Source organism: Channa argus, chromosome 24, assembly GCF_033026475.1.
Source record: "Channa argus isolate prfri chromosome 24, Channa argus male v1.0, whole genome shotgun sequence".
In the NCBI taxonomy this organism is placed as follows: domain Eukaryota; kingdom Metazoa; phylum Chordata; class Actinopteri; order Anabantiformes; family Channidae; genus Channa; species Channa argus.
Genome location: NC_090220.1, coordinates 5,323,501 through 5,348,245, shown reverse-complemented (window position 1 = coordinate 5,348,245; position 24,745 = coordinate 5,323,501). Strand labels below are relative to the sequence as shown.

General features: G+C 40.4%; 1 protein-coding gene across 1 annotated transcript; it reads right to left on the bottom strand.

The window, feature by feature from the left end:
• Positions 1 to 8,553: 8,553 nt before the first annotated feature.
• ywhag1 (3-monooxygenase/tryptophan 5-monooxygenase activation protein, gamma polypeptide 1) lies at positions 8,554 to 23,710 on the bottom strand. Its single transcript, XM_067494240.1, has 2 exons — positions 23,456 to 23,710; positions 8,554 to 10,664 (listed from the first exon to the last, which is right to left on the bottom strand). Exons 1-2 carry the CDS (start codon positions 23,540 to 23,542, stop codon positions 10,008 to 10,010), a joined length of 744 nt encoding a protein of 247 aa, XP_067350341.1. The 5' UTR covers positions 23,543 to 23,710; the 3' UTR covers positions 8,554 to 10,007.
• Positions 23,711 to 24,745: the final 1,035 nt, after the last annotated feature.

Sequence of the window (24,745 nt, the reverse complement as noted above, 5' to 3'; positions counted from 1 at the left end):
TATTGAGTCTCCTTTTCCTCTCTAAGATGCTGTTTGTTTGCATGCTGTTGGCATGACATCTGTGGTTTTCCTCTTCATGAAGAAAGCATCCTGAAGCAGCCATGTGACCTGTGTGTGTTAGAAGTCTGGGAGCAGGAAGATAAGTGGAAATGTTGGGCTTCTTAATCTTATGCTAAATTATACATCGAATAATCAGTCATGCAAAAGGGAGCAAGTGAAACATGTCAGCCCCCATGAGCAAAGCAGGCAGCCTATGCCCAGCAAGAGGCTTCATTGCTGTTGTCTTTTACCAGTGGTAGCCTAGTTTTTAAATGTCCCTCCACACTGCCAGGAGCAGGTTCCAATAAAATTTCAGTAGTGTGTAAAATACTACTTAAACAAAGCCACTTAATTAAATTTAATCACAGTGCCACTGTGAGGCCAATCAGTACAAAATGGTAAGTCATGTTAATATTGTCATTGTGAACATGGTAGTGTGCTCATGCTGTATTTAAAGCTCTGAGGTTCCTGCGTGGGGTCTCACAGAGCTGCCAGCACAACTGTAGACTCTCATGTTGGTCCTTGTTAGTCCTTTGGTCTATAACGTTTCTGAATAATTAGAGGTGGTAGAGATACGAAGAAGTTGACGGATTTAATCCCTGGACTGAAGGATTTAACCTGGGTGGTCAAGTTAGAGTAGTTTTCTTAACTGCTAAGATGCATTTAATGACACTGGGATCCAATTGTCGTTCATCATCACCATCTTAGCACAACAGAAATCTTCTCAGGCAAATGTGTTAATGCAATTCCATTGGTATCAAACTGTTTTTTTCCCCTACTGTATGTACACCTGTGATCAGTTCTTATCCCTCTATGTTCATCTCCTGGACTTCGTTTTGCTTTTTGCTAGCTTCACTTCCTGTTCTGGACTCTTATTTTGGAGTCACTCTTTCCCATCATCTCCATTAATTCAATTTAATTCAACTTTATTTATATAGCGCCAATTCACAACAAAGTCATCTCAGGGCACTTTATAGAATAAAGTCAAGATTATAAAGATGTATAAAGAGAATCCAACAATTCCCCCTGGAGCAAGGCATAGGCAACAATGGAGAGGAAAAACTCCCTTTAACGGAAGAAACCTCCAGCAGAACTAGGCTCTGGGTGGACGGCCATCTTCCTCGACCGGTTGGGGTGAGTGGAAAGTGGAGAGAGAAAAGAACAGAACAACAAAAAGCCACAGCAAAACATTGGGCAGATTGGTAGGACCTGTAGCTGCACGCTGGAAGACACACAGCTTCAAAGCCAGGGACACCTGCAGAAAGGAACAGAGAGAGGGGGACAGAGAAGGACAAACACAACTACGGGAGAGAACACACAGAGTTAATGACATACAGTGGTGACAATTGCGGGGTGAGAGGAGGGAGAGAGGGTGAAAAGGAGGAAAGGAGCTCAGTGCATCGGGGGGTGGGTCCCCCAGCAGTCTAAGCCTATGGCAGCATAACTATAACTAAGTATAAGCTTCATAAAAGAGGACGGTTTTAAGCCTAGACTTAAAAGTAGAGAGGGTGTCTGCCTCCCTAATTTGAACTGGGAGCTGGTTCCACAAGAGAGGAGCTTGATAGCTAAAGGCTCTGCCTCCCATTCTACCTTTGGAAATTCTGGGAACCACAAGTAGGCCTACATTCTGAGAGTGAAGTGGTCTACTGGGATGATATGGTGCTATGAGGTCTTCTATATATGATGGAGCCTGACCATTCAGAGCTTTATATGTAAGAAGCAGGGTTTTAAATTCTATTCTAGATTTAATTGGAAGCCATTGGAGAGAAGCTAGTGAATGTCAAATACGATCTCTCTTGCTAGTTCCAGTCAGCACTCTTGCTGCAGCATTTTGGATTAGTTAGCAGGCTCTTTAGGGAGTTACTGGGGCATCCTGAAAGTAGGGAATTACAGTAGTCCAACCTAGAGGTAACAAATGCATGGACCAGTTTGTCGGCATCACTTTGAGACAGGATGCTTCTAATTTTGGCAATGTTCCATAGGTGGAAGAAGGCTGTTCTAGAGATTTGTTTTATATGTGAGTTAAAGGACAAATCCTGATCAAAAATAACTCCAAGGTTCCTTTACCACTCGGTTGTTTTCATCTGTTCCTCTGGCTACTTGTACCCAGCTCTCCCCACAGTTCCCTGTCAGATCCTTGTCTTCGTTACCACATGCAAAGCCCGGTCTTCCAGTTTGCCTGTCCCGTGTCATTTGGACTCTCTTACCTGTTTATCTTGGTCTGAGGTTTAGTTGTTGGGTTCTTTATTTAACTCTGTTAGCTGGATGTCACGTGTCTAATACCTGCTCAGTTGGTGCCCACCTGTAGGCTTTGTTTAAAACTGTTACCGTCTGTTTGTGTTCTGCCCCCTTTTCTTATGTTAATTCTTTAGGGGTCCCAACTCAGATTCGAGTTCGCCACCCCAGTAATTCTGACCCCCCCGTCTTGTGTGTAGTTCCCTTCTGGTTTGTGTTTTTTCCTCGCAATTTGTAATGGAACTCTCTAGCCTCAAGGCAGCGTGTGTCCCCCTTTCTGGAGTGATTTTTAGTTTACCTCCGTTGACAGATAAATAAATCAGTTTAGATCTCACACTTATATTTCGACTTTTAGTTTCACTGGCCCTTAGTCATGGTCCCAGTGCACTTCCTGTTTTTGGACTTTTATTTTGTCGCCCCTTCTTCCTACTTCCTGTGCCTGGTTCTTTTGCCCAGCTTTACCCTCGTTGTCCCTCATTGTTTGCACCTGTTCCCTCTTCTGTTTAAGTTCAGTCCTTCCTTCACTCCCCTGCCAGATCCTTGTCGTCATTTCCGCCGTTGTTACCGTCACCAACCCACAGTAGACAGAACGGTAAAACCTGAATTTCTTGGACTCCTGTTTTGTGGAGTCTTGTATCCTGGACTCTGTGCACCTGTAATCTTTGGTCTGAGGTTTGTCTTCTGTTGTATTCACTGGTTTAGTCTCCAGTTTTCTCTGCTTGTTTAGTCCTGGTTTTTGTACTTTAGCATTCTTCATTTATCAGTGCCTTTTGTTCATGTCTGCCTTTCTTTTAGTCTGTGTTACTTTATGTACTTCCCCTTGTGTTTACCTGTTAAGTAGTTATCGTTAAACGCGTCATTTGTTTTAGTTTATCTCTCCTGTTTAGTAGGTTTTGTTATCTGAGTCTCTTCCCGTGTGATCATTTAGGTTTTAATCGGTCATTTTCCCGGTCTTATTTATCCCTGAGTCTTTGTTTATTTTGGGCAAATTAAGTTCCCATTTGTTGTCTCCGTTAGTTTGTGTTATCTTAGATTCCATTAAGTTTACTCCCCTCGTGTGCTGGCCCTGTGGGTAGCTGTCTTAGTCTGTGTCTGTTCTGAATCTGGTTTCTAGTATCCTTCTGTTAGGAGCGACTTCTGTTCGCCATTTAAGTCTTTGTCAATAAAAGCCCCTCGTTGTTTGCAGTTCCCCTCAGTCTCCTCACTTGGGTCCTCCCTTAACCAAAACCTTGACACCCTGGAATATCTCCATTAATCTTGTTCGGATCCCTAACGTCACTAGTCCAGGCTTTCTGTTTATATTTTTTCATGTTTTATGCTTGGTTCCCTTAGTTCAGGTATATATTTTTTTCCGAACCTACAGTTTGTCAGCCTAGTCCTTGTTAAGTTGAGTTAGTTGATTATTCCTTTTCTTTCTGTGTTCTGCTTTAATACAACAATCGATCTCACGTTGTCTAAACTTGGGTCCAATCTCAAACCCTGACACTGATGTAGACAGGAACATGCAGATGGACTACATGTGAAATAATTTGTATTTTGCTTATTTCAAGTCGCAAAAAATCTTCATTTAAATTTTTAGGTTATATTTGGTTTCTTTTATTTGTCTATATTTTTGCATTAGTATGTAGAGTTAGTTTGTAAGTTTGAACAACATGGAGAAACAAACAAATCAGACACTATGGAAGGAATACAGCTCTGAAATGATCCCCTCTAGATGGTCACTGTAGATGAGAGGTGTGTTGAAAATGTGACTTCAAAGTGGACACAAGTGTTGCCCCTCCCCTATCAACATAACTGTGGCTCTGGTCCATATCCACATTCGCTCCAATTGAGCTGCTTGGTGGTCACAAATAAGACTGGTTGTAAATAAGTGAGGTTTTTTAAAAAGTAAAAAATCAGCACTCAGGAATTATTGGTGCTTTTTTTTTTTTACTTAACATAAAGCACTAAGTACAAGCTCTAACATGCACTTAAGGAACAAAAGCACAAGTACTGCACTATAACATGATTAAGTCTAGTCCAGATTATCAGAAATTATTGAAAGCACAACCAAAAGGAACAAAAACAGCAGCTGACAGGTACTAAGCCTACAATAATGTAATTACAGTATAGGAGTGAATGTACTTAATGCTTCCAACCTCATACTAATATAACGAAAAAGTTTATTACAAGCTTACAAAGCCCAGTAGTGACATGAGACAGTGAAGGGCAGAAATAATTGGGTTTAAAACAGGTTTTTGTTTGACTAATTATAATTTTACTTAATGGTTTTTTACTTTATGTTAAACGGAGAACTTGAACACATGAAGAAAAAACCATACTGTACACACAGTATAATTATCTAAGTATATTTGAATTATTTAAAAAGCTCATAGTATCCTAAAATACTGTGTATATATGTTCATGAAAATGGTTCTTTTAGCAAAGTAGTTTGGCTGATGCAGTAATGAACGTTCATTCATTCTGCTAGTTTGCAATTTCCCATTGAAGCATAGCTGATGCTCTGGAGGTTCTCTGCTTTTTATCACTGTCATGATGTCCTAACAAGAGTTACATAACTCACAATGCACTGATTCAGTCGTTTCATCAGACATTTGAAAAAACTTTAATAAATGTGTCCTGCACAGTGGATCTTCATAACATCCTGCACTTTTTCCTGTGGTATGGACGCACAGAAAAAAACATGGGTACAGCTCGGTGCAAGAGCTAACATCAACTTATTCTGATGTCAAAATAGCTTATGCACATTCAGCTGATATATTTCATTAGCAATTAAAGGCAATTCTTTAATTTTTTTTTTATTGCAGCAATATAATTTTCATTTCATTATTAACGCTTTTTGACCATTTTGTTTCTTATGATGATAACAGAGCATTTGTAATAGCTGAATGCACATTAATATAATTTTAGTTTTAGGGTTAAGTTTGCGTCCTCTGACCGGCCATTTTAGAGAAAAGCGATGTAAACGTCTGCCCCAGAGTGCAGAATACAAGCAGCGCAGCTGCTGTAGATCAGGGGGCAGCATTAGAAAACCGCATCAACAAACCATATCAGCTGAGGGCTCAGCTGCAATCGATTCACTGTTGAGCTGTGTGTATGAAGCTAATTCCATCTCCCTCCGGTAAATCATCGCTCTCTGCAGGGTGACGTAAAAGTGTAGCGACATGACTGGTGACGAACTGAGTGGCTGGTTGTTCTCATCCCTTCTTTTTCTTCCTTCCTGCCAACTTCGTGCATTCACGTTGCATGCCAGCCCACTAATGCACATACTAACTCCACTCTTGACTCCCAAGCTGCAGGGGAGATCTATTTATAGCACGCTCTGCTATGCACTGAGCCTCCAGCATGTTGTATAGTTACACAGGGTAGGCCATGAACTGGCGAGGGGCTTTTCTGTCTGTAGCTGCAGACCTGCAGTGACCATATATAGGCTGCTTGTAAGGAACCATTAGCTTGATCTGAGCCACTTTTACAACATTGGACCATAATACAAACAAGTAAAATTATAGTGTCTGAGTGGGAGAGAGACAGAGAGACTTCTGCTCATTGGCCACAACATGATGTTTTGCTGAACGTCCATGTTTGGCCTGTGCATGTGTAGGGATTCAGGAGTTTTACATGCTGCACAGTGAGCTCAGTGCAAGCTCTGCCCTTCATAGAAGCCACGCAGACACTGACGAAGCAGCGCTCTCTAAACCACTTAGTATGTCAACCTTTCCTCCTCCGTGAGTCGCCATTTCCTCCCAGTTTAATGTAGGTGTAAATTATTCATGCCAATCCCCATCAATCCAGGAGCTATCCAACCCGTAAACCAGGAAAGTGCCTCGTGAAGTGCTTTTAGCCACCATCCCGCTGACTAGACTCCTGCCTCTCAGATGTCTACATCCTCCCTGCTCCCAGGTTGGTACAGAGCTGCAATCCTGACTGAGATTGTTCTTATTGGATCTTAAAGTGCAGCAGAAACAAACAGTTTAAGGGTCATTTCATCAAACGTGACTTTGGCAAAGTTCATTTACTTCACTGCATATGGTTTATACTCCAGGTCTTTTGCTTGTTTTTTGATTAACTTCACCCGGATGGAAATTCAGCTGTTCAACTAAATCTGACACATTTATATTTTTTAATGTTAAAATATAAGGACTCTCTGTATTTCAGGCAACAAATATAATATATTGGGGCAACATGAGTCAGTCATTGTTGTCATGGTCCTGAGGTAAATAAATTAACACATTTCATCTTGCAAAAATTACCCAGGGTTGTTCATGAGATGCAATTTGAAGCATAATTGATAATGACCATCTCACCACTCATTGGGCACAATGAACACAAGTTTATTGTGTTAGATGATAAGATGTGGAAAAGAACCAAAGTCCACAAGTGATAAAAGTGAAACAGCAGCAGCTGCAGGGCGGGTTATACTCCAGGGCAGCAACATATAATTTCGCCTCATGTCTCATACATTTACTACAGCACAAACAAGACGAATCATCCCGACCAATTATTTATGTGCATTTGTTTGTAATCTTTTAAACTGTGCTAATGAGAGGTGGTTTTATCTTCGCTCTGGGCATGTGTTGGTCTGCTCTACTTTCATAGATGTAAGGATGGTCATTAACACTTGATGAAAATGTGGGACACAATAACACAAATCTTTCTATCATACATTACCTGTTAAGGGCTGTGGGGGGCTGGAGCCTATCCCAGCTGTCACAGGGCGAGAGGTGGGATATGCCCTGGACAGGGGGGGAATATGCAAACTCCACACAAAAGGTGGCAGGTAGACTGGAACCAGGGACCTTGTAGCTGTGAGGCAACGCTAACCACTCCACCATCGTCCTGCCCAATACTGCAGTATTTGAAATGGTGACAGTATTGGGGGGGGGGGGCACTGTCTCCTTAGTGACTGACCGGATTGACTGCTGACACCTTAAACCAGTCATAGTCCAGCCGTTAGTGAGAATCTTGAGTGGTTTTTACCCATTTTTGACTCGATGGCTGTATCTTTTCATTAGTTCTACCTTTTTGTTACTGATAAATTGCTGCTATTGATCACGTATTTCCAGTTTTTCAACACAGCTATTGTGGATTTGATTGAATTCATTTTTTTTGCCTCAAGAATTTATTTGCTGTTTTATGGGACTTACCTGCATTATTTTTTTTTTCTTTGTTCTTCTAGCTCGAAAGGTCTTCCATTTGATGTCATCTGGCGTATTTCTGAAGGAACAGATCAGCCTTCTGTTTATTTTTCAGGAGACATACTTTATATGTTTAATCCCATTGATGTGCATTTTCCCCAAACTAGAACCACTGAAACAAGTTGACAATCAATTAAAAACCCCTTTTAACAATGGAAACATTGAGCGATGATGGGTCTTCCGTCTCGTGGCCCCGCTCTTGAAACTCGTGATGTAAAGTAGTTCTGTGTTAGGTAAATAACAGAACATCTCAGGCAAGTTAGAACAATTAATGACCAATTGATATAAAATGTGTGTTGTTTTCTCTCCCCCCCCCAGTTTTTCCAAACTGGTTTATTTCTGAGTGCCTGGTAAAAAATAAAGTGTCATGTATGATGAGGGAGTGGCGAAAGCGGCCCATTTACAAATTCTGGTCCTGCTGTAATGGTGGACATTAATTCACCTGAAATCTGAATGTGCTGCTCACTATTGAGTGATTGTGTGTCCATTATAGAGGCTATACACTATGTAGACACAGGCAGTGAGTATTTGGGAGGCAACAGAACCACATCAATGCCATCGTGACTTTGGACTCGTAAACATTTGCCAAACCTAAACTCTCAGTAAGCAAGTAGATGTAAACTCATTTCAGAGGAAAACCCAAGCAAGCTCATCCGTGATGACTGAGTCCTAAACAGCGAACATAAGTGAAAAGTATCTCCACCTCAACCAGCGACGCTGATATGCTGACGTTTTACCACGTCACCAAATGTGCTCAATGAAACATTAAAGTTTTGACCTTTGTGGTTTTGACTGAATTATTCTTATGTGGTCTGTCAGCTACAGTGGTGTAGTGGTATAAGGAGATGATTTGCTGCTATAAAAACATTTCCTTAATGGCACCAGGAGGCTTTATTTCATTTGTGCTAGTTTGCACCACATGTAGGGAGAAGTGTATATACTGGTTAATTTTATCTCCAATATTTTAACGCGATTTTGTGTGACAAATAAATCAGACCAAGACCTGAAACTCCCACTGTAAAATATCACAAGACTAAGTGGTCGCTCTGTCACCCTTACCAAGAACTGCATGTCACCATAGCGATGTCCATAACAGATCAATTTATTGTTAACAATCACTGTTTTGGTATAGCGTACTTCAGCAAATGGAATAAAGAAAACACAGAATAAAATGAGGTCTAGCTAACAATTGCAATAAAAAGAAATAAATAGAAAATAATCCGATTAAGGTCAGGTTCATATGAATACATAACATCTACAGTATAAGTTAATAAATTGAAGCTACTGTATAAATACATCACCAGCATGCACAATATTGTATTATGGAGAATATTGGAGCAGTTATCATCTTACACTGAAGAAACAGTATAATAGGCAAGTGCATTTCTTGACCAAGAAGAAACCGAAGACAAAGTAAATCCACAAACCTCAAAATCTGCTTTTAGAGCTTCCACTTAACATTGCATGTGCTCTGTCCACAAATTGTACTTGGTTTACTATTCGAGTCTGTGGTTCCAGGTGCCCTTCCAGAGATCGTACAGATTTTTATGAAGATAGCATAATTGGAGAATAAGGGTACTTGGTTTTTTTTTTTAATCTATCAATTTCAACAATTTCAACTCGTTTCAACTCTGTTACTACGAATCAAATAGTTTTTTTTAAGCATAATGAGGCAATTTAAGTTGTTTTAGTAACGACAATACCGACATTAGGAATTAGGTGTCCAAAAACAATGAATTTATTCAATGAAGCACATGAGCACGTGAGAGGGACAAGCTGCACTAACTTTATGAATTGGAATTTTTAGTTACAGTATGACTGTGTGAGTGAGCTGGACACATACTGGACACAAAGCAAAACAAAATCATTGGTTTATGTTATCTTCAGTAACAGAGACAACCTGTTCCTCACTCAATGATCATAGTGTGGTGCAACTGAAGGTGTTGGGTACGTCTGAAGTTACACAATGAAGTTTGAACACCCCTAAAAACCTGTCTTCACCTCTGTAACCCATCTGCTATGTCACTCTCTCCCTTCATCTGTCTGTCTCTCTCACTAAGCAAGGTCACGACATTCAAGGTTAGTCTAATTTTCTTGTTGCTCAAGCATCTGAACTTATTTTCTGGATGCTCCTGCCCTCACCAAATACAATAAGACAGCTCAGCTTCATTTGCGCGATAGGACCAGTCTTTGCCAGTGTGAAGGTATCGCTACCCAATAATCACACTGTAATGAATTACATACCTCTTGCTTCTAAAGTGGTATTTTGGCAAATGCTGCAGAGGCTATCAAGGAGGGGTTTCATTCTTTTGTGTTTTTTTCAAACTAAAATCATCTTCCCTCCATCTTTTCACTTTTAATTTGTGGAAAAATAAAGAACAGCAGCCATGTTACTACCATCGGCTAAATTGGCCACCGATGTTTCACCACCCCACCACCCCTCCCGTTTTTAAATTTCTAAGAATTTTTTTTAACTATTATTTTTTGTCATCATTTGTGAGCGCGCGTGTTGTTTTGGCAGAATGAGGTTGGGACTCTTTAGTTGTTGCCCTCTCCTCCCTCGTCGTCTTGCTGGTCGCTTGTCCACAGCGTCAAGTTGTCTCGTAGCAGCTGCATGATCAGAGTGGAGTCTTTGTAGGAGTCCTCGTTGAGGGTGTCCAGCTCGGCAATGGCGTCGTCAAAGGCGGTCTTGGCCAGGTGGCATGCCTGCTCTGGTGCGTTTTGGATCTCGTAGTAGAAGACGGAGTAGTTGAGAGCCAGACCCAAGCGGATGGGGTGGGTGGGCTGCATGTGCTCCTTGCTGATCTCGTGGGCCTCGCTGTAGGACTTTTCAGAGGACTCCACCACTGAGGCTCTCTTCTCCCCTGTGGCCACCTCGGCCAGGTAGCGGTAGTAGTCGCCCTTCATCTTCAGGTAGAAAACTTTGCTCTCGTGTTGTGTTTCGTTGCAATTCTTGATCAGGAAGTTGTCAAGAAGGTTGAGCACGTCCTGACACACGGCTTCCAGCTCCTTCTCGATCTTTTCCCGATAAGCCCGCACCATCTCAATCTTTTTCTCATTTCCATCGGCCGACGTCTTCTGCTCAATGCTTGAGATGACGCGCCAGGATGAACGCCTCGCTCCCACCACATTCTTATAGGCCACCGAGAGCAGGTTTCTCTCCTCATTGGATAGTGCTTCATTCAGCTCTGTGACCTAGAAAAACAAGAACAAAAGAAGAATATGTAGCTATTAGCATGTGCTCTCATTACCCCAATTTCCCTTTTTTCCAAAGAATTGAGGATTTGTCTCAATAACATGCATAAAGCAGTCACTGCATCCAGCACGGTAAGACGTGCCTACTGCACACTGACATCATCTGAAGTGCCTTCTGATTGGCTGTCCACAGCTCTGAAAGCTGGTTTTGTTTTGACAGGCTTGTGTCTGGCTGAAGGATTTAATCCTTTATACCCCACTGGGACTGCATAGCAGAGGCATATATACAGGCATTTTTCTGAGTATAAAGCCTATTACTTTTTTTTTCAGTAGAGAATTCAGTTCTATACGTAACCAGCAAATCACATGGAACAGTTCTTCACAATAGCTGTTACCTAATCGCGATTTCAGTGTAGATAACACTACACTTGGTGTAAAAGCAATAGGACTGTATCCAGACACATAGAATAATTATTTTCCTTCACAACAACAATAGAGCTGCTTCACTGTTGGAATAAAATAAAGAACAGTTTATAGTCATTAAAGCCAGTGGAATAGCCAACAACAATGGCCTTGTATATCAAGACCAATATTCCAGTGTGTTGGCATGCTAACATATGCAAATTAGTAATTTTCACACTGAGCCTGATTTGGTTGTAAAAAAAAAAAGTATTGGACAAATTAAAATGATGGTGATAGAGAAAACAGATTAGAAAGGTATTGGAGTTCATCCTCAGGGGAACATAAATTGCTGTACCAAATCCATGCAAAAGGTTATTGAAACATGTCACTCACAACCAAAAGTCAACTGCATAGTGAAGATCCCCAAGTCTGTAAACATCTTCCAGTCCATTCAGCACATGCTATCATGTGTCTGGTAATGTGACATTTCTCAGGGGAAATTGATAATTATACCAGCTTTCATGGCAATTTACACAGTAGTTGAAATAATTCACTTTTTTTTGTTTGTTTGTCCTTTTGGCTTATCCCCTGAGTTTAGGGTTGCAGCTGCGGATGATTGTCCGCATGTTGCGGGCTTGGACCGGCACTGCACAGCTGGGGAAGGGAAAGGGCTGTTGTAGACTCAGTGTCTTGCCCAGAGACCGTTCGACATATAGGCGGGACCTCTGACCCTGTGGTCCGTTGATGACTGCCTAACCAACTGCACTACAACCACCCGGTTGACATAATTCACTAAAAGTACAAAATGTCAACCTTATGGTGGTCCTACAAGAACCTACGTGGCTTTTCTACCAATTTCTTCTTCACACAAAAGGTAATATTTTAGTCTGGACAAAAAAAGTGTGACTGATAAAGCCAATAAGAGCTGTTTTATTATGGGTAAATGTGTTTGCTGTGTTTGTCTAATTACCACCCAGCTGGGTCAAGATTATTCTGCAATAGGGTTCAAAGGGCAACAGGTCAGTTTAAAACTTTTCAAATCACACAATTAATGTGGATCAGAAGTTACACTGCCTTACAGTCTACATGCAGCATCTTCGACATAGAGCTTCAATGTCAACACAGAGGTCAGTCCAATCCTGTGACCATGGTGGTACTTCAGTCAGTCTAAGCTAGCAGCTGTGCTGCTTCTGTTTTGGTTCGGCTCTAGAAGCTTACAGTGGCTCCAAATCTCTATTCCATTTGTTACTACAGACTATGACACAAACATATGAGTAATCAAGTGTTCATCTAATGAACTAATTGTTTTAAATACATAAGCTCTGACATGCATCAAAACGTATATTTTATTTTAATTAATTGTGTATAGTGATGCATAGGGTAGCTTTTAAACAATCAATAAGATTACTACAAGTATACAAGTAGAGGGCAAAGAGGAATCTTTGATGAAATCTTCTGTTTCCATGGTGACTGCAAAATCTGCTTTTTTGTGAGAGCCATATTATCTCTAGTGGAGACACTGGACACAAACTGCTAATAGCAAAGATGATGACATGGCCAATGATTTGGAAAAAACTGCAGCACTGTAGGTGGGGATAAGTGCAAACAAGTCACCTGTCAATCAGCAACCTTTTCACTTGTATTTCTGCAAAGCTAATACACTGAAGGACCTGTGGATGGTCATGTCAGTCGCTTGGTCTATCTGCCCAAGCACATTAATGCAGCCCAGTGGATGAACCATTCTGAAAATCTAGTTTTTTTTTCCTCCCCACTATTGGGTTGTCAACTTTGTAACTTTAAATAGCAATACGTACTGAGTGCATGTGCCTGACATTTTGGAGCAACTATTGATAAATGAATAAATAATTAGAAATGAAACTTGGAGAACGTTTTCTGTCCCCATAGCATGCATCCCATTGACCTTGGGGATCCCTTGGCCTTTTTCTACCATGACAGTGACATAGTTGGTTGTAAATGACATTTGTTGTCTTTGTATCAGTTGGGATACCTTAAAATATCCTACAGGCATTGAAGCTTCCAATAGGATGACTTTTGCTGAATTTGTTAACGTTTTAACAAAGGTTGTAATAATAAATGATAAACAATAAAATCTGCTTGTTGATGTTCATAACATGGACCTTTTCTCTGTTGCCAACCAGACTAAACGATTAACTTGACCTTTACCGATACGTGGTGACCAAACTTCCCAAAAAAGAAGACCGAGGTCATGCTCTCCACAGGAAGTACACCTTTGAATTTGAATCCCATTATTTTTTCCAGACAGCTATTCTGAAGTGCAACATCCTTAGAGGACCTCTAGCCGTCTGTAGACATTTATGGTTGCTCAGTACAGTGTAATTCTACAAAAGATATTATAAAATTTACAACAGTAATAAATCAGAAAAAAAACTGTAACAGTATGAACAATGGCAAACTATAAAATGACAGTTACATAATGATCACATTTCTGAGCCCAGAAGAAAGTCACCCTGTCCCCCATTAGTCATTCCTCAGCTCTATAGCACTCTGTGCCTCAGCCCATTCATTTACAATTAGCACAAACACTTATCTAACCTGCAGCTAGTGCAAGCAGCAGAGTGGGTCAACAGTGGTGCAAAAGAGAGGTCACAAAAACAAGTCCCAAACAACCCATCTGTAAAAGCATGGCTGCCATTGTTTCAGAGGGCTACAGAGTGAACAGAAAGCCCTGACAGAAGCTGTGGAGCAGGGATGACAATAGAGCTCTGTCTACTCAAAGCTCATCAATCGCGCCTGCTCTCTCGTGACTCATTCTTACACAAGGCAGTCAAACTCCCAAACAACTGAGTGTTAACACAAATAAAGGCCAGGACGGACAATCAGTAACTTCCTCTTTGACATCTATCTGCGTGGCTTTTTATGCAAAAGAAAGACAAAGTAAGAGTTACTGGGATGGAAGAGTGAGATGCTCTAGGATGATGCTGGGTTAGAACATTTCCATTTAATAGGTTACAATTCATATAATGAAGGATTAGCACCAAAGATCCAAATATTTCTTCCTGCTCCATGTGTTTTTCTGTCCTGTCCTTGCCCATTTGCTCTCACTCCATAGTCTCTCCTAAATTGATGTCACATCTCCCATGCCAACCCCCTTCATGCAGCAGAGAACTAAGCTGCCGTGACTACCTGACGTCACTGGTGGTGTGAATAGGGCTAGCTGGGCTAGCTACAATGGGCATGGTACTGAGAAGAGAGAAATGCAAAGCAGTGTAATCAGTGTATCAGTAATAGTAGGGAGGGAGAGCTTCAAGATGCCATGGTACCACATACAGTGGCTGTAGCAAAATTATAAGACCTTTCCACTTTTTGCACTTTACCGTGTTGTTTCAATTTTGGATTGATAAGATCACTTGCCAATAAACACTAAACTATCCATGATAAAGTGAAACATGTTTTAAAAATGTTTAGACATTATAAAGAATTAAAATACAAAAATCTAAAAATTAGTAGCCTATTTAGACTCGTTGCCATGGCACCCATAAAATCCATTCAGGTACTTTCTGTTTGCTGTGATTTTCTTTGAGATGTATTTAGAACCGAGAGTTCACCTGTTTTTATATACAAGTCCAACAAATCAAACTGCATGTCAGGACAAAAACAATCATGATGTAGCATGTCTGCATCTCTGCACTTGTAGAAGGGAATACAAACCCGACCTGTAACCATGTATATACAAATTAAACTAGGCAGCATTCACATACCATTTTTACAACACTTTCACTCCCCACAGATGGTTTATAGCTGCTTCTAATCAAAGATAGGTCTGATATTAAGTTACAAATTGCACTGACATTGTTAATACTGTGGTCTTGTCTGGTGCACTGTATCACAAATATCGTCTCTTTCACCAACTACACATGTTAAATCAAATGTAAAGCCAACGACAGGTGCCATATGAGTGGGATATACTGAGCACTGACTCACGCTCACGATCAACCATCAGCTTGATGCTGTGTCAGCCTGGCAAGAAGGTCCTTGGACAGGGAGGTGACCAGGGGACCGAGAGTTACTCTAAAAGAGCTTCAGCTGCAGACATGAAACCTAACCTTAGCCTAATGCCAGTTCTAGGAGTCTGAAACCATTAAAGATGAGACAAACCTGAAGTCTTGGCACAGTGGCTAAACCAATGCTCACCTCAAAGGATAACTTGGTATATTTCCTATATTAATTTCATTTTCAACAATCCCCATACAAAAACTAACAACACTGAATTGCTATTACCCATGTTAAATGTCAGTCTGTAACCTGAATTAGCTTGTTTGTCTGTTCCAACTCATCTCAACTGTTCAAAATTGACTAAAAACACATCTGTCTGACACACTGCTCCACTGTGTTAAGTTTCTTTAGTCCAACATGTGGTTTTAATGGTTCACCAATGAAACACCTAATTCCAGCAGAGATCGCGAGTGTGCGCAGTTCGCTTGCTTACCTCAAACCGTTGTACACATAATGGCAATTCAGGCCATCTGGGGGAAACAATATTTCTACAACTGTTTTAGAAAAAACAAACTTGTTGTCCATTCGAGCAGTGTGTCTGCCTGATGTGTTTTAATCTTTCGGCAGACAAATAAGCTAATTTGGTGTAAGTGGCTGGTGTGCTTTTAATTGGTTTTGGACAGCAGAGGTCTACAGCCCTGATGAATAGGCTAATCCATGTTGTGAACCGACAAAAAATAAACATGAGTAGCGGCAGTTCAGTGTTGCTTTTAGCATCTGTATGGAGACGTTTAAAAATAGAGACCACATACATCTGTGGAGAGACCTGAGGATGACAGTTCACAGTCACTTCCCATCCAATCTGATGGAATTTGAGGGCGTCTGCCCAAAGGAATTGGCAAAATCCAGTTGTAAGAAGGCTGTAGAGACTTACCCAGAAGACTCAAAGCTATAACTTCTGTCAAAGAGAATAATACACAGTGTTGAATTAATGGTCTAAAAACGTTTGTTATTGAGAGATTTTAGGCCAGATCAGAGTTTGACTTGAGGGCAAAAATGTTAATTTCATCCAATTCAAATTACAGTAAGTCTACGACACAAAAATTGGTGCAAATAGTGAATCGGTCTGGAGACTTTTGGAAGCCACTCCATGACAACAGTTTTTCCAATATCCAAAAATAACACACATTAAAAGCTGATCACTCCAAAGGAATGAGAAAATTTGTAGACCTAATTAGGTTATTGGACTTGTATAAGGAGAGGAAGATTAATGTAAGCTGTGGCCTCGTTGTTAGTACCCTGCCCTGAATTAAAAAAAGAAAAAAGTAACAAAAATGTCCCAGCTGTTACATGTCTCAGACATTATTGTAACTAATGGCTAATGAAATGTATGAAAAAGAAATGGCTTATTTTAAAAAGTGTGCAGGTTGAGTGTATAGTACAAGTACCTTAGCTCATAGGCAGCTGAGCCAAAAGTGGGTTATGCTAAAATTACGGAATGATGCTTCTTTAGAGCTACTAGTTTATATTAATTGTGGTCTGCAACATGATTGCTTTTAGTACAAATCAGTTATATAAGAAACACATAAAATTCTTGGGTTTTCTTCAAAGTCTTCAGGGCCAAGGATAGCGATTTGATTCCCAACACCCCTATTCACACTGAAGTATCCTTCGGCAAGACAATGCAAATGGGAGGTACACAATCATCCACAGAGTTAAGTAATATCATTTCTTTTACATTCAGATGGCATTTGAGAGTCACTACAGTCTCATCAGATTTTGAGATAAGTCCAGTACTATGATAAATGGGTAACTGCACTGTTAATACCTGGTCACTGTTTCAAAACACACTATTATAAGTAGGTCTATTTTACAGAACTCTGACCTTCAAAATCTGATGTTTGTTACTTTGCAGTTCTGTAATAACCCTGAAAGCTCATTCAGAGGCATGAAATCCCCAACAAATAACTCATAGTGTCAAAGTAATAAAGTAACAGCCTGAACCATTTGTGTAAATTTTCACTCCATGAAGCATGAATGATGAAAAAAAAAAAAACTCAAAATAAATACAGGAATAAATAAAAACCAAAAGATGGCCAAAATTAAAATAGTGAAACTAATTTAAAAGCTGGTGCACAGATCTAATGTTCAGTAAATCACTTGAGATAACAGGAGCGTGCTCTTTTGTGCTCCAGAGCCTTAGCTGATCATGACAGCATCTCGCACCGCCATACTCAACTACCACAGTACTAATATAGGAATTGGAAACTGAGGAGAGGCTGTCTTTCTATACAAGACTATCTAGGAGTACTATTGGTAGTAATGTTGGCAAAGAATTCTGCCTCACCTCATCAATCTAGTAATGAAAAAATCTTTACATGCTGAAAGAATTTTGAATTAGGAGAGGACTCGTATGTAGAGCATACTGCTTTAGGTACTGGAAACCAGTGAAATACAATCCAAGTCCAGTTTAAGTAACAGTTTTTCCATATGAAGGATTTTCAAATTCCAAAAAGAGAATAATTTACCTACACTAATGATCTCTAAGTAAATGCATCTACAGTGATCTACCATGTGATCTGCTAAGTAATCTGCCCTTGCACGTATTTGATTAGCCACCATCGATATTCTACATTAGGACAAACCATGTGAGTGGAGGGTGTAGATCCGATCGTAGAGAAAAGTGCTTCTGATTTCCTATATTTAATGCAAAAATTCAGGCTACGTTTTCCATCATACTCTGATTACCACATTACCCAAGAGAGTTGACTTACATGTCATAGCCCAAGTCTCACAGTGTAAAGGGGCACTCTGTGGAGTACTATGCAGCTCTGATCCACTGACTCTCTCTGTACTACTCTACTGTACAGTATTTTACTCGATTCTTGCATAGGTGGTAAATGAGATTAGTAGGGTTTCAAAGACTATTGTGGAGAACGGAGACTTGAATCTATGACGTGTGGAGGATAACAATACTTTATCCAAATGAAAAAAATGTAGAGTGAGATTTGCCAAACTACAAAATAAACAACATAATAAGATATTTAGAATTTATGAGATATTTAGCTATATAACGTTTTTTTGTCATCATGACTTATCGTCATATTGCAAAGCCCTACAAGGAAACATAGTAATTGGTAAAGAAGGATAAGGCAAAAACATTCTGCTTGCATGGACAAATGAATATGAAACAAAAAAGTGTGGGTTTCTGTAAGAGGGGATACCTGAAAAATGTGTAAGTCTTACAAGCAAACACCAGTCTGGTAGCATGTCTTTCCTCATAATGAGATGTTTTCAGTACCTAGAAAGCAGCTACACATATACTCATATGTGTTGCTGCAAATGTAAGTAAGGCTCTTAGTTCATTGTGAAATGAACCTCATTATACTGTAGCATGTGTAGGTGGGTAAATTAGTGCCTTTGTGACTCACAGCTGACTCGAGACTGATTTTGGAACATCCTACAATGTCCAGAGATGACACTGGTAGCCTTGATAACTGGAGTGAGCTTTAGGAGTACGGTCATACTCTAGAAAAAATAAAGAAATAAGATGTCTGACACTTCATATGGCCCCTGGACAAAAACTGCAAGTTAAGGATGATCGAGAGAACAGAAAATGAAACATTATCTGGGGCTATAACCCCATTTCCTACTTTAGCGCACTGATTGTATCTGTTTAATTAAAAATGCTCTGTCTTCCATTCATATCATCTGCACATTTTGGTACTTTAAATCTCTTGATCCTATAGATCTCCCACAAGATTCTCCATCCCACACATGCCCACTCACTATGGAGATTTTGATCCCACCAGCATCTAACATTTTCTACTGAAAATGCGTCCTGTAGAAAAAAGTAAGATGCAGGTAGCCCAAAGATTTTAACTTGAATATTTAAAATGGCTAAAAAATACTATGGGTAAATTCCCCGTTTCATCTACTCACCTATGTTGTTTCCCGGGCCAACAGACAAATCAAATGCCAACCTGTCAGACTGTCAGAGTAGCAGCAATTGTGTTTATTTTTACAGATCGGATAGAAAACTTGATGGGAATAATAAGAAATAATTGCTGTATTTGCATGAACACGAAGGAGTGGTTTATTTCAATACTGGCAGTGTCCAGTTCGATGCATTAACAAGGACAGTTATGTCCAATAACACATTTTCTGCATTCATTTTACAGTGACTAGTGCTGACCACTCAATCCCACCCACACTAGAACACACATATTGTGGTGGGTCCTGTGTAACTTCCAGGATCACTCACCACTGGTACCGTTATAGATCACACTGCCTGTACTTTAACTGTGCATGTGCATTATGCATGTGGTTAAAGAAAATATAGTAGTAGTAAAGTAAACTGATAATTAGCTGCACCCTGCTCTTTTGCTGCACCCTGACATTTACATAAACATTTAGTAATTTGAATTATAGTCATGACATATTAATGCAGTCTTGACTATGTCTTGACTTAATAATAATGCATTAAGTTCTTTTTGTGTGATCGAAGCCCTAGCTCTCTGTGCCATGCAATTTCTAAGGCATAAGCTCCCCAAAAGAACATAAGTGTCAAAACCGATTCAAAATAATAGAGCTATGTTCACACCACATTGAAAAAAGACGGAGATGGTAAAGATTCCTATGTTTTTCACTTAAGTGTTGGCATTATTTTATAATTGAGCATGTGATCGCAGAGTTGGTAACATAAGGGTTAAAAATACTATGCAATCACAATGCATCACTGCAGTCATTAATTCGGCCTTTGATCACTGACATACAGTAGGGCATCTGTATTTGACACAAATGTGTGTTTACTGTAAATATGAGTGTTTGATATGAAGAGGGTGTCAGAAACTGATAATTAGCAGTAATTCTGACATGACATGGCCTGATGCCAAAATGGAGAATATTAGTGGAAATGTTGAATAGTGCTTATAAATAATTCTGTTGGCTTAGGCTACGTGTGTTGGTGTAGCACAGTATGCACAACAGATCATAACGGTCTCCTAGCTGCTGTTGCCATGAGACTCTAGATGTCAGTTGCTGGAATGTTTCGTTTTAAACCCACATCCACAGCAATTGTTTATTACCTGTTAGTTCGAGAACTAACCTAATGAGGGACAGAGAGGGAGAGAAAATGAAGCAAACCTGAAACATACCCTTTACTGTGTATGTACCGTATATAATTTAATTCTGTGCACCTATAACCTCTGTGGTGTAGCAGGCTTGGTATGAAGCTACAGTGGCAGACAGAAAGCTATGTGAACAGAGATGCTCAGGGATTAACCTGTAAAAGTGGTCTTGCATAAATCAGATCAAGGCCAGGTTGCACATTCATCATACTTGGGTTTGTGTGACAGGAGGATAAACTTTGTGTGGATTTCAAACTGGCAGTGTTTTATTTTATTGCTGCAAAAAAAAATAAAAAATCTCTCTGAGCATTATTATAAATCTCTGTGAGCATTATTACTAAAACACAAGTTAGCAGAATGACAATTCAGAATGGCTTTTGGTGAGTGAGCAACAAAATATTCAAAAACATGGTTGTGATCTTTTGGGAGATATGGGTACGTATGTAACATAATTTAAGTTTATTAGGTCAGTCTTTAATAAATCATTGCAACATCAAAAGGCTGAGAGTCTATGCTTATGTGGACACTATGATGTAAGAGTTTTATCAGATATGAGTAATATAGTACTAAGATTTTTTTTCCAATATTGAGTCACTCACCAAAGTAAGCAGAGTAAATTTCACCATATAAAGTACAGATCTTCACAACATGAGTGGTACATTATGAGCCAAGAAATGATTTGATAACAAGACATGGATGTACATGTACTTTGTGACACAGAGATCCTATAAGATACAGTGTAAATTGTTGGCAAGTACTAGAGCTTACTAATGCTTAGCAGGTTAAAGGATAGTAGTCGGAAATAGTCCAAAATATTTAATGAACAACTGCAAACATTATTTTCAGTTAACATGATCTTTTATTTTATTTTTTCCATTACCTAAATTATTTTCTCTTGGTCCAAGGCTAACAGAAACAAATTTCAAATATAATGCAAATACAAGACCTACTCTAGATTAACAGAAAATCCACAACACAAGTGTCAAATGGCACAGATGTAGTTGATTTGATCTGAAACAGGGCCTTATGGATTGGTTATAGATCAGTCATGGCTGTCCCTGACAGGCAGAAAGAGGACATGCAGAATCTAAGGCTGTCATACATAACAGCCAGCAAATATGTATTTGGAAAATGAGGGAGACCTGATAATGACTTTCTGTTAAGATGTCAAAATAACATAAAAGCAATAATACTAACAGTAAAAATCATTTCAATAACTAAAACCCCGCTTTTTTTTACTCATAGTCCTATTTTAGTATCCATATAGTGAAAAGATTGACCCAGATAACAAGAATAACTTCTATGTTCTTCAGTAAGGCTGATTTCCTTCATCGCTGTACATCAATCCAAAAACAAAAACCATCAGCATTCATGTTTATTTTGGTAGAACCGGTCTCTGACTCTAAAGCATTCAATCATCCCGAGGATGGGTGCAGCGTTGTGTCCTGTGAATACTCTGGTGATTTGGTTCGGTTGCTACAGGGGCGTTACCATGTCTGCAGTGGCAAGGGATTCCCCTGAAATGATGGGCGAGGCAGGAGACACACCCGGCTGCCCAGTGCTGCAGAGAGACTGGCTGGGTGAGGGGCAGCTCTCCCTCTGACTCGGCAGAAATCTGAAGGGGTGGAGCCGGGCCCCCACTGGCATTACCACTAGAGCCCAGTCCTAAGAGCAGTGCACACCATGGACTTTAAACACGCTGACAGCTTAATTGTTGACTCATAGAAGTGATGCTGGTGTTGAAAAGTTTGCAATTAAAGCCAACTACTGACCTATACAACTTGGAACTGAATTCTGGATGTGATCACTGAAACAGAGAAAATTGATAAAGATAGTACACCAAAAATACCAGACCTTTAATTTAAACTAAAAGCTGAGGTTAAATACTAACAAAAAAAAAAAAAAACACTAAACACGCTATGAGCATCCAAGTGGACATTTTAGGCCAGTCTTTGACATGAAGGACAGTTGGCCTTGTTCTCCATTACACCAGCCAATTTGCCATTTCCTCTTCGATCTTATTGTCCACATAGTGTTTGTACATTGAGATGCAGCCTTTGTGAAGACATGATAAAATGCTGCCTATGAAATGGTGCACTACGGGTGGGCCTGTGCTGCATCTTGGCAGATGCTGCGGCACGCCTCTGTGTGGGAACCTGCTGTAAGAGGTCGAGGACGCAGGGATGCGGATGCTACACAGCATTGATTAATACCGGCAGTCCGTAATGCTACAAATTGCACGCAAAAACGAGCATTTGCTGCAATATGACATCCACAGAGCATTCTGGAAAGCTGTCCGTCCACCAACACCCACGTCTCAAAGGTGAACCGCACGGATTTTGTGCGCAGCTTCTGCGCAAATCGATTGCATCAACCTTCAGCCAACATCGCTCTTTCCAATGCGCCAAATGTGTAGAAACAACAGGGACTGGTGCCTGGTTGCTTCTTCACATCGCGCTGAAGAAAAGTGGCATTTCACTCTAAAACAATGGCTGAATATTTCGTGCTCAGCATCATGTAAACCGGAACACGAACACCCCAGTCAACGATGTCACTCTCATCATCATGGTACCACCTAGCTCGTCCTCTGCTCCGCCAGTGTGCGCATCCTTAGACGTGATCCGTTTGATACTGTGTCGTTACGAAGCCCACTTTTGATCCACAGCGGGGATTAAATCGCCTGTTATCGTTAGTTAAATTACTTATTGCTGTATGTCCTCGGTTTATTTTAATAGCCAGGGAGCCTGGTCTATTATAAAGGAGCCTGTCGAAAGGCACCGCCCCAAGATCAAACAGTCCGCATATGAGACAACCACAATCCACCGCAGCACCTCTCCGATAACACCGTCTGGTTTACTGTAAATTTGCCAGTTCAGATAAACCTCATTATTATCAAAACGATGTAACTAATAAGTCGGAAATGTGTGGTAAGGAGTGAATATGTGAACATAGGCTTCACGGGCCTCTCAGTGCTCCGAAAAAAGATGTTGGCCAAATCATACTATAGCAGTGCTCTGAAAGGCTTCCAGCTGGCTTTTGATCATAAATGTAGTCTTTAATCACATGTTTCATACATTAATTCTGTGCTGTTCAGCGGCTCGAGTCAAAATGTGCTGGAATACAAAGGCACCCACGGTCCCTTGTCTGCGTATGACTGCCCTAATGTTAGCTTTGCTAGCTTTTACACATTCCTCCCAAATACACGCGCACGTCCACGGCACCATTTCAGCTTACAAATGATCCAAAAGTGAAAGGCGAATAAAAAAGAGGAGAAAGCCAACTTACCGATTTCATGGCAGCTGCCATATCATCATACCTCTCCGCCTGCTCGGCCAGCCTGGCTTTCTGCACCAGTTGCTCGCGGTCTACCATTTTCAGATGTCGTCTGTGTGTTTTGCTGTGCTGTGCGTCTCGGAGCTAAAACTCGTAATGGGAATGTTTTAATACAGACTAATGGTACCGGGTCCTCTCGCTGCAGCTGCTGCCTGCTGTCTGTGCTCCTGCCGACGGGACACCCCTCCCCCTCCGACCGCTTTCTCTCGGTTTTGTCACCTCCCAGAAAGGCGGGTCCTCGCCGAGTGATGTAACGAGCCTGGCAGCCCAGAGACACGACAGGGGCCCGCAGCCTGTTCCCCTCTTGTCAGGCAGTTCAGGCTTTACACTTCAAATGTCTCTGTGGATGATGACATATATAGTAGTGGTATTTGGTTGCGAATTATTATTTTTTTTATCACACTTTCCACATGCCACAACTTTGACTACCAAGCAAATGGCAGCAGGGCTGGGCTGCAGGTCCCCATGGACCCTTGCAAAGGCCTGACCCTGCGTTGGGAAAACTCATTGCTAAAGTACAACACCAACTGACAAACAGTAAGACAAGGCCCATGAGGACATAAGGTGTCAAAATCTAGCTTTAAGAACTTTAAGAAGACAGTACTCTGTTGGTTGTTTCAGGCACGGTTAGGTTGTTCTGAAATAACAGTATAGCCCACAGTAATGCACAAGATAATTCTCACAATTCATGAATCTTCCTCCTAGACACTGCAATTATATGTGGTTTCTGGAACCTACAATCTGGTTCCCAGGAGAGACACCAAAACCCTGGTTTTGTGACACTTGAATTTCTTTAAACCAGTGAACCAGCAAAGACCATGAGTGCGGTAGCACTTTGTCAAAAAAAACAAAACAAAAAACAACCAAAAACAGCCTTGACAACTTGTCTTCAAATTGGGCACTAAATTTGCAATGCAAAAAATCAATTATAGGCAACATTTTTAGTTATAATGTTATTATAATTTGATTTGATTTCCCGTCCCCAGGTCTGTTTGGCTGTGTGACTTTCAAATGTTCCTAATAAGGAAAAGACACTTGTGCCATGGATGTTTTTCTGTAATGTTTGCTGTAAACTGCAGCATTGTTGCTTTGCAGCAGCATCTATGATATCTTATAGTAACATTTTGACTTGTATTTCAAAACAACAAAGATTTAGGATTTTATTTAAGATATGAATAGAAATAATGTTTTTCTGAAACTGCCTCTGTAACCATGGCTATGCTTTTTCCTAACATCTGTGTT